Source organism: Ambystoma mexicanum, chromosome 6p (assembly GCF_040938575.1).
Source record: "Ambystoma mexicanum isolate Mex_15411 chromosome 6p, UKY_AmexF1_1, whole genome shotgun sequence".
Classification (NCBI taxonomy): domain Eukaryota; kingdom Metazoa; phylum Chordata; class Amphibia; order Caudata; family Ambystomatidae; genus Ambystoma; species Ambystoma mexicanum.
Window position 1 is genome coordinate 1235032310 of NC_090935.1, and position 11095 is coordinate 1235043404.

An 11095-nucleotide genomic window follows, 5' to 3' on the forward strand; every position below is an offset into this window, starting at 1 on the left:
GCTTGTCTGTTATATCTTGCGCCCCTAGGGTCTTAGTCACATGCATTATCCAGTCATTTTCGCAGACACTATTAATGGGCAGGGATTTATGTTTTGTACCAGTTACTACAGCCCACAGATGTAATTAATGCACCATGAGTTAGTGTGGGGCAAGAAGTATATGTCATTTCCCCAATCAGCAATACTTCACAAGTCCCTGCCGTGGCTGCTGAGGAAAGGAAAATGTGTGGATTGCCTACCAGTACTTGATCATTAGCCGGTTGCAGTAAGCTGGCTACTGCGGTAGAATCTTGGTGTATTAATGCCACGTTCACCACAGTAGGGGTAGATGCCAATTTTACTTGCGAATCCTGAGATGTGTGTGACAACTTTGTTGTAGTATTCGCCGTGTGAGATAATTGTTGCATTTCCTGAATCCTCAAAATATTGGATAGAGCAGAGTTCACCAGAGGTTGTGACAATAGGGAATTCACAAACTGTCAATATCAGTTTGAGATCACCTCTCTGTGGTTCTTTGGCTTCTTCGATTGTTGGGTCTTCCGATGTGAAATTTTAGCCCTTTGTCCTAAATATATATAAGATTGGCCTTTTTTAGAGGATATCAATTGTATATCACTGCAAATCATCCAAGCAGATTACCTCTGATAATGTCACTTCTGCTGACAACGAGGTGATTGTCACCATTTCTTTGAGCACACTTGTGGCCTTTGTCTCTGTATGAAGAAGTGAGGTCTTAGGGCTTACACAAGTGGAATATTGTTATTAGCACCTCCAGGGTTCCTAGCCTAGATTCAGGAGTTCAGGCCAGACGGGATTCTTTTTATAGCTCAGCAGGCATTTGGTGGGTGTTAGCTTGGCACACATGTCATTCAATCACTTCACAGCATTAAATCACCATAGGATCCAATAGCATGCCCATGCCCCTAATATGGCCGCCCTGTGGGTCATGGGCTATTTTCATCAGTGAACTAGACTGGGCCTTGAAGGCTACATAAGCCCTGCATCCGATGTAAAGCGCACTTCACATTTGGCCCGCTGACAGCGGTGCAACGCTACCGGTGCTTCTGCTCACAGAACCTGCGAAATCAAAGAAAAAGAATATTAACCATTTAACAATTTTCACAGAATTACCTAGAGACCACTGACAAGAATTACCTGACCGAAGATTTCTGCCGCCGCAATTTTTTCCAGTCAAATAATTCTTCTTCTGTCACAATTCCTCTTCAGTCCACAGCCTCCGTTCACAGCCGCAGCAACGTTCCACAGTATTCCTTCATTTTCCGAAGACCTGCAAACAAAAGGTACATTACTTAAAGAACGAACATTACAGAATAAATAGTGAAGATAAACTCCTACGCACAAACTTACCTGAAGCTCCATAGAGTTATACCTCACAGTTGAGAACCGCGCTTCGCAGTAATAGATTACAGTTTTCTCTGACAAGACGAACCTACGCTGCGCAGCATTTTTCTTCCTGAATACGCGCGCATTCTTACCTCAGTCAAAATGCCTTATCAGGTTACTGAAGACCTCTCCATGTTTTGTGCGCTTCACCGATAGCAAGCGCTTCAACTTAGGGTTTTATATTATTTGCCTTAAAACTCAAAACTTTTCTGTCAAAGTCTTTTTTTCTAAGGATCTGCTAAAGAAAAGAAGAATTAAACTACAGTAAGAGAGATCACTCCAACTAAGTAAAAACATTAACTTCACAGAGACATAAGCTTATTTCTTTTTAGTTCTGTCAAGAAACTCATTTACATCTATGACACTTACCTTCAGAGGTTTCCAGAGTTAACAGCAACTTAGTCATCAGAACCTCAATATTAATGTGCCCCTGTCTGATAGCAGGATGGAGAGCGTTACAAGTATATATTTTCTACTCCATCTAAACAATCAGGGAGAGGACTCGTGGTTGTACTGCTAATTTTAATTATTTGGGCCATCGAGGAGGAAGTAGCCCCTACACAAACAACAGGTATTTGATCAGCCTTTTGTTTATTTGCTGGTGGTTGACTTTGCGTCATTTCGTCAGGTTTCCTTGAGTTATGGTTAAAATGAAAATCTTTCATCAGCGTGTGTAACTTCACATTTTCAAATTTAAATAACAAGGACTCCAGAATGATTGATTTGGATTTTGTTTCATTCTTCAAACCTTCATATAGGCGGACTAATTTAGGCAATACCTGGTTTATTTAAATTAATGAATTTGCAACTGGGATGTCGTTCACAGTATTAGTCGAAAACGGAAAATCAGAGTTCCTCGCTGGTTTGAAAGATGGTGCTGAATCAAATGAGGACATAGAGGAATCAAAATCGGCACCAAACACTGTTGGGGATCCGGTGGAGTGTCGTCCCAAATACGGGCCTCCAAAGGAAGGTTATGGTCTTCAAGCACTGTTGTGCTGACAGTTTCTGATGGTGTAGCTGATTTTATCTCAGTCTCGCTTGGTCATATTACTGGGCAAGCTCTCATAGTCTGTTTCCCCTTGCATGGGAATTATTTTTTAACTGAGGTGGGGTTGGATTGTGTATATTTAAGTAGGTTTTTTGTGGCTATGTTCATTTTTGGCCCTAATTGACTTGCTAATAGGTTAACAATGTCACTGACCAAAGAGGCAAGCACAATTAATGGGGGCACAGACAAAGGCGAGGGCGGATGTGGAGGGTTCATGGCTGCAAGCATTTCTTCATTTGAAACAAAGTATTACAATTTTGCCATTCCGTAAAACCAACATACAAGCCTTTCCATGTTCCACTCTGCTATCTCTGACACTCTCGATGTGCTTGCCCCTGTCATGAGGATCCGCATGAAGCCTAAAATCAAGTGCAACTCCTGGTATGACTCAGACCTCGTCAACCTTAAACACAAGTGTAGGGTGGCTGAGAGGAAATGGTTGGCATCTTGTACATCCACTAACAAACTGGCCTGCCACCTGCTCCAAAGGCAAAATCGACTCTTTGTGCTCACTAAGAAGAGTGCTCACATCCAGGCCCGCATTTCTGCGGCATCTAACAACTCAGCTGAACTCTTTAAAATATGCAAGGAGCTGGCCAATTCTGACACAGTCTCTATCTCTCCTGTCCCCAAGCCCTTTGTACGTCCCTTGCCTGCCACTTCATCTCTAAAACCCAGGACATTCTGTCCTCCCTCCCAGCCTCTCCTGCCTCTCCCTATACTCTCTCCTCTTCTTCTGCCCCCCCTGAGGCCAGCCCCCTCCTTTCTCTGCCTTTCCTCTCTTTTCCCCTAATGAGTTTTCAAGACAAGTCCGATCTGTGAAAACCTCTTCTAAACAGGTTCTTCCCTGTTCATCCAAAACCATCAAGGACCACATTGACAACCTCGCCCCAGCACTAGCTGACTTCTGCAACCACTCTTTCACCTCTGGGATGTTCTCCTCCCCCTGAACAACTCTCTTTTGCATTCCCTTCTTAAGAAACCCTCAGCCGACCCCTCCCTTCTGGCTAACTATCGCCCGATCTCTATCACTGCTTTCCTGGGCAAATTTCTGGAAAAGCTGGCCATCTCCCAGCTAAATCTTCACACTGAATCTGTTGGGTGTCTCCATGACCATGAGTCTTGCTTTAAAGCAACCAGAAGCACAGAAACTGCTCTCCCGAACATCCGTGAAGACCTGTTCTCTAACCTTGATTCTAATCTCCCCTCTGTCCTTATCCTTCTTGATCCCCCTTCTGCCTTTGACACAGTCAACCATGCCATCCTGCTCAACCGGCTCCACGATAACCTGAGTATCACTGATCAGGCACTGGCCTGGCTGACTTCTTTCCTCTCTGACCAACCCTCCAGGTCCAACTTGGGTCCTTCCTCTCCTCTATCTCTCTCTCTCCGCCTGCGGTGTTCCCCATGGGTCTAACATTTCTCCCTGGTAGCTCAACCAATACCTGGCACCTCTCATCCACTCCAATTTCCAGTGCTTTGCGGATGACACCCAGCTCGCGTTCAGGCTCCCCGCTGCCGCCTCTTCTCCCTCACTCATCCCGGATTGTCTGATCGCATTCCAGGAGTGGTGTGCTGCCAATGATCTCTGATTGAATGGAAACAAGACAGAGATCCTCCTCATCGGCTCACCTGCACCCCTCTTTCCTGCCACTCTCTGGCTGGCCTCCCTTGGCCCTCCTCCTGCTACCCCCTCCAAGGCTGAAAACCTTCCGGTTACCTTGACTCCTCTCTCCTATCTCTCCTCATGTTTCTAAGAAGTTGAACTACCAACTGCACCTCCTCAGAGGTATTCTTCCTTTCCTCTCCTTCCCCAGAAGCTCACTGTTGCTAGAGCTCTGGTTCTCTCTAGGTTTGACTACTGTAACAGCCTCCTTTTAAATCTGCCTTTGTCTACTCTCTGTCCTCTGCAATTCATCCAGAACAGAACTGTGAGACTTGTTCTTGGTTTCAAACCCAGGGATTGTATCTCTCCAGCATTGACATATCTCCATTGGCTCCCATTGGCTTCAAGGTTCAAGTTCAAGACCCTTTGCATTGCCCACAAGGCCTACTGAGGCCTGGGACCAAAATATCTCCAGCTTTCTCTTCTGAAGTATCTTCCTATTCGAGTACTTCGCTCCACCACCTCCAACTCCTTGAGAGTCAGTCGCTTTTCCAAGCAACGATTTGGGGGCAGATCTCTCTCTCTTTGGCTGGCGCCTCCCTCTAGAACAGCCTCCCTGTCTCTCTGAAACTTGAGCCAGAAGCAGTCCAAGACTTTCCTCTTTGCTTCTGCCTTCTCTCTGCCTTCTCTCTTCCCCTACCTTGCTGATCTCCTCTCTGATATTGTACTGGCTACCTGGCTACCCTCGGAACCATGGGCCCATGTCCTGCATTCCCAGTTGCACACCTGGATTGCCCCCCTGGCGACCCTGCACTTTGTGCTGTAGCTGCATCCCTACAACCCCCCATATTTGCACTTATCTTTCACCTGTTTTTTTTGCACTTAACCCTGGCCCTTAACCTGGCCACACTTCTTGTTTTCAATGTTTATCCTATGTCTTGCATTAGCTACCCCTCCCTTTCCCCTGGCACTTCTTCCCTTCCCTCTCCCCTGCACTTGTGCAATCTCAATGTCACTGGGCCTAGTAAGATCAGTGTCTTGTTCCCTCTTGTTCCCCTCCCTTGCCTTGGATAGCAGAATCCAATTTAGCAGACTCCAAGGTAGCGTGTCTCCTTCACTCTTCACCACAATACACTGTGAACACCGCGTGCCCACACGTGTGTAGCTGTTTTTAAACACCGTCTCCAAGCAGTGAATGCAATGGAAATGGATAGCAGACTCCAAATTAGCAGGCTGCAAGGTAGCGTGTCTCCTTCAGTCTTCACCACAACACACTGCACACACTGAGCGCTGTGCCTGTGTAGCAGTTTTTAAACACTGCCTCCAGGCAGTGAATGCAATGGAAATGGATAGCGGACTAAAAATTATCAGGCTCCAAGGTAGCATGTCTCCTTCACTCTTCACCACAACACACTGCGCACACTGCACGCTCCACGTGTGCAACAGTTTTTAAACAGCACCTCCAGGCAGTGAATGCAAGGGAAATGTTTTGTTGCCTTCTTTAGGATTTTCTTGGAGTCTGGGTAGTGTACAAGGACTTCACTAAGGTTCTTCTTGTCCAAAATGAATAGGTTTGCAAATCCATGTGCCACCACATCAGCGTTGCGACGGTTCCCTCCACTTGCTGCCAACAGACTGATCTCTCCAAAAACAGCTCCTGCTTTCAAGGTAACAAGGACCGTTTTGCCATCAGGTCCACCAAGAACTTGAACTTCACCTTGTTTAATAATGTACATCTCTCTGCCAATTTCTCCCTTCTTGCAGACAAAATCTCCAGGTAAATATACGATGGAATTCAGCCTCATCAGTACATCATAAATCATTTGCTAATCACAACCTTTAAACAGGTCGACCTTTTCGACAATGGAATCGTTGACGTCAATAGCAATGGCAAACTGCATCTTCGATGGCATCTGCTCCAGGAGTTCAGACTCAACCAGCATCCGTTGCGAATCCCACGTGAATTCATACCAGAAGCGAATTCGATTCTGACTGACTTTAGGAATCTTATAGATGTGCATGTAGGCGACCGTGTTGTCCAAACAGGCCCGGTAATAGTTTTGCCCAGCTGTGGCTGCGCTAATCAAATCCTGCATCTCTCCAATTAAACTGGAGAAGACAAAGGCGCCCAAGAAATAATTCAAAAGCTGAAAGAGTATCTCAAATACATTCTGCGGTTCGGCCAGGCCTCCAATGGTGATTAATATCCGCACAGCAAAGTAGTAGCATCTCAGGTACATGTTTCCCTTGCCATCGTACACCCATTTGGTGCTGCCAATCCCTTCATACGCGGATGCCAGGTAGTAATTGCAAGCGTTGAGGTGCAGGACAAACAACAAATAGCCAGTCGTACGAACAACCCCTTTTGTCCAGTTAGGTGTTCCTAGATGCTTATTCCTTTATCCTCTGGGTGTCCAAGAGTGGAAACTGTGATTATTCGATAGAAATGAAAAGGGAGCTTCTTTCCAGAATGATCCCCCATTTTGATTTGCATGGCAGCCATATTTGGTTGGGCTCTTTAACCAGCAAGAAAACGTAGTGTGCGTGGGGTCCAATAATATGCACGCAAGACCCACTAATGAAAAATACGAATGAAAGGGAAGAACAAGGATACAAGACCGACGGTTACAGCAAAAGGCTTTGCCCACTTTGCCCACTTAATACCACAGAGGTCAGAAACTCCCAAACGTGTCCAAACCATTGTCTCTGCTGCTGCGGGAAGGCAAGGCTTCAAACTGCTACACAAACTGAAAAGACTGCACTCTGCTAAAGTAATTTTATGGCACTTTCCACTTTTTCAAGGGGAAAGAACCTTGAATAGTTGTTCAAGGAAACAGCTGGCTTTTTGAGGGGGGTTATATTTGCAAACCTGCACATACATGTCTGACTGGAAAGATGTTCTGTGACTTTGACATATAAGCAAATGTATCAGTCATGTTTGCAAAATTTCTACATTGGCAGAGTAACTTGTCAAAAGCATGTTGCTGGAGACTTATTTTGAGAATAAGAGTGACATGTAAATATTTTTTTTAAAAAAGAATGCAATGGCAGGCTCCAAGGCAGTCTGTCTCTTTCACTCTTCATCACAACACCCTGCACACACCGTGGTAATGGTGGTAATTGAAAGGGAGATCATGGGAGGTGGGAGGAATTTGAACATTGGTGTGTTCAAAGGAGAAGCTAGTAAAGACAGGGGGAAGTGGTGAAGACGGTGTGTCCTTGGTGATCCTCAGACTAACACCAATGACCTTTTTTTGGGGAGTGGGAGAATGTAGCAAAGCCAGTGTGGGGGGCAGCCATTGTGGCATAGCCAATAGGGTGATCCAAGCTTCAATTAAAGTAATCTAAGCAAGTTTAGATGATGGGCATCAAAGGTGTTGATTCAGACGTTTTTTTGCATAGGTATTGAGTATTTCAGAGGCCCATACTGAGCTTAGTCAGAGAGTGAGAGGGTTAAAATAGAATGGGGATAGTCTCTTGTTGAAGACAGGTGGGGTTGATGAGGTTGAACTGTGTAGGGTGAGAGGGAGAGTGATGGCCATGTGTCATCTGAGTGATATGTGGTGGATATGGATGGGAAGAAAGGGGGCGGAGTGATGCGATAGTTTGTGGTTGTATTCAAAGGCCCTAAGAGAGAGGAAGAGAGAAATCAGTCAGGAGAAGTAGTACGATATGCATGAGCATGGTCTGCAGTGAGGAGGTCAGGGGTTAGAATGGAGAAGTGGGTGAGGGGACCTGAAGTTCCACATGGGGTGATGATTACTATAATATGCCAAAGGAATTTATGAATGAAAAGAGGAGATTTGACATAGGCCCTTTGAGACTCAAAGAAGACCTAACAGATAATATACCCTTACCCTCTATCACCCTTATCCAAGGATTCCTTAGGGCTTGAAGATGAAGGATGGCATTTGACTGACTGCTTATATGGCTGAACTGCCTGATGGTAAAAGCAGCCCCATGTTGATGAAGATGAGGTGATGGAACTTCTTTTCAGCTCTAATGTATAGCCCTCATGTGGAGGATGTGGACAAACCTGGTTGATGGGTGTAGGTTGTCTCTAACGGTTGAAAAAGGGAGATCACTGCATTCACTTTTCTTGGTCATTTAAATGTGGCCTCAAATGGCCGGGATGCCTGGTGGTGAAATGATAACCATGCAAGTGAAGGTCAGATGATGGATATTCAAAATGGAACTCTCATTCAGGGATGTGGGAGCAGCTGGAAATCAAAAGCCATTGATACAGATCAGGGGTCTGAAAACTTCAGATTGCCAGATATTATGGACTATAACTATCAGGAGCACTAGCCAGCATAGTCAATGGTGAGGGATCATGGGAGTCATAGTCCAAAATACAGTGCACCATTTGTTTCTTTATGTGCCTGTCGTCTGTGCTTTCCTCAACAGCTTACATCACAATATGATTTGGGAAATGGAATAAAGAAAGGTAACAATGAGTGGCTGCCATTAGGTGAGCAGGCCAAAGGGCTCCTGTCTTCGTAAGCCTGCATAGCCTGCGGGCCCCGGAATTTGTTCTAGGCATCCCTGCTGCTTCCCAATTCTCAAAAATTTTCGGCTTGTTTAGACAGAAGGACAATGGGGAAGAAATACAGGGATTCCAAGCACCACATCTGCTGCCTTTGTAGTGTGTCTCCCGTCTCACCTACCTGCCTATTGTCAGTGGTGGTCAAAGCAGGGAGATGAGGTAGGTAGAGTGGTTGAAGCGAAGGGAAATCGTAATGCAGCATTGATGCACTCCCCTAGCTCTGTCTTTCTCCCTCCCACCTCTTTCAATGGAAACAAGTGTGGTGAGACCAGGAGGGTCTCGGAAGAGCAGCAATGCTGCATTCCTCTTCAAGGTCTGCCCCATTTGTAATGCCAGAGTGCAGGATGGAAATTAAATTTCTCTGCATTCCCCGTTTGCACTCCATTTAATGGTGGAGAAGAGATGAAGTGCATGGACATTCCTTGGCAATTGAGAAGGTACCCACAAAAGAGTGGATAATGATTCTTGGCGTTTGGGTAATTATCTGGGGTAGCTGATAATAATCCTTGCTCTTGATCCCTCTTTACCCACCAACTACCGACCCATAACCATTGTCCCCTTCCTGCTCAAGCTACTTGACCGCACCGCCTATTCCCAAGTACAACACTTCCTAAAATCTCATAATCTCCTTGGATCAAGCCAATCCCCGGTTTGACCTAAACACAGTACCAAAACTGCTGTGTTGGATCTTAAAATAGAGCTGGATAGCATCCGGGATGCAGGGAATCTTACCTTCTCCTCCTCCTGGAACCATCTGCTGTGTTCGACCAGGTTGACCATGATACCCTATGCCAACACCTCGAGTCTCACTTCCCCTTCTCTTCAGACACTATTTGCTGGGTTAAATCCTTTCTTGGAGATTGCATATCAAGAATCTGCATTGTGAATTCTGCAGTTTACCCCATCCTAGCACTGCTGGGTGTCCCACAAGGCTACTGTCAATCTACCACACTTTACAACACCTATGCTAAGCCTTTATTTGACATCCTTGACGCTCTCAACATTACATATACCAACTTTACTGATAATATACAACTCCTCATCCCCATCACTGGCAATCACACTAATGACACCATCATCATCAACAAGATGTATTCCACTATTCAAAACTGGATGGCCTCTCACAATCTCTGTTTAAATTAAAATAATGGCTTTACTGATTGTGGGCCCCACTGCACGCCTCAGCAAGATAGCCACTGCCTACTCCTCGTTTTCCGTAGATGGAACCCTGGGCGTTTGCTTAGACGCTGAACTGAACATGTCTAAACATATCAATGCACTGGGGTCCTCTACTGCTTACTTAGAGAAACTAATCTCTCTGAGCAGACAATTTCTGTCACCATCTAACTGTCTCACGCTTTCAAGAGCTATTATTAGCAGCAAAGTTAACTTTTGCAATGCTCTCCTAATGGGCACTTCGGCAGCCAATCTATCCAAGATGCAACTCCTCCAAAACAGAGCTCTGCGGGCAGCACTGGGACTGCGCCGGTCCGACCACATCTAGGCCTCCAGGCGTGAAGCCCACTGGCTACCTATTAAAGTATGCATTGAGTTCAAATCTCTGACTCTGGGACACAGCTGCATTTACAAATATGCCTCTAAGTACTTGAACAAGAGCATCTCTGAGAAACACCATTCCAGTGCGCTCCACTCTTCCAACAGCATTGCTCTTGTCATTCCACGCTACAAAAAGTCCAAAGCTGGAGGTGTACGTTTTGCTGTCAGTGCCCATCACTCTGGAGCTCTCTACTACCAAGCATCAAAGATGAACGCTCCTATACTACCTTTAAGAAGTCGTCGAAAACCTGGCTTTTCAATAAATATGATTAATGACATTTTTCACCCTTTCTCCGTTACGACCTGCTCCCACCGTGCCAGCCCCATCTGGTTGTACAGTCTGTTCTTAACCTGTTTATTCTGTACAAACGCTCTTACAACCTTGGATTTGAGTGTCGCATAAATGTTATAAATAAATAAATAAATAAATAAATAAATAAGTTGTTAAAAGACAGACAAATTCAGTGGCGAGCTGCCAGATGGCGGTATTGACATTAACCGTTGTGTACCGAATATTTAAATTGTACATCAAATAAAACACTCTTGTTCTAATTTTTTTTAAATGGCACACCCAAGTGGACCAAGTGGCTGGCTGTTTGGCTGGCAATTCTGTTCTTTGCCAATTACAGCGGCTCCAGCGTGTGCTGTCAGCGAGAGGAAGACGCCGTCTACTGTTTTTGTGGAAACTTGTGCCTGTGCCTTTAACGGAGCCCGCTCGCAAGCCCCGCCCCCTCCTCCCAGCAGCCTACATCAGGTCCCGTGCCTGCGCACCTGCGCGCGCACCCAAGTGGACCAAGTGGCTGGCTGTTTGGCTGGCAATTCTGTTCTTTGCCGATTACAGCCGCTCCAGCGTGAGCCGTCGGCGAGAGGAAGACGCCGTCTACTGTTTTTGTGGAAACTTGTGCCTGTGCCCGTGAGTGGTGTTCAGGAG

At 45.7% G+C, this 11095-nt stretch overlaps 1 protein-coding gene across 1 annotated transcript; it reads right to left on the minus strand.

The window, feature by feature from the left end:
- Positions 1 to 5461: 5461 nt before the first annotated feature.
- On the minus strand, positions 5462 to 9361 carry LOC138510817 (cyclic nucleotide-gated channel beta-3-like). The gene is given in 2 exon segments (XM_069626509.1): positions 5462 to 6423; positions 9340 to 9361. Coding segments are annotated over 2 exon segments (984 nt in total).
- Between the last annotated feature and the right edge of the window lie 1734 nt (positions 9362 to 11095).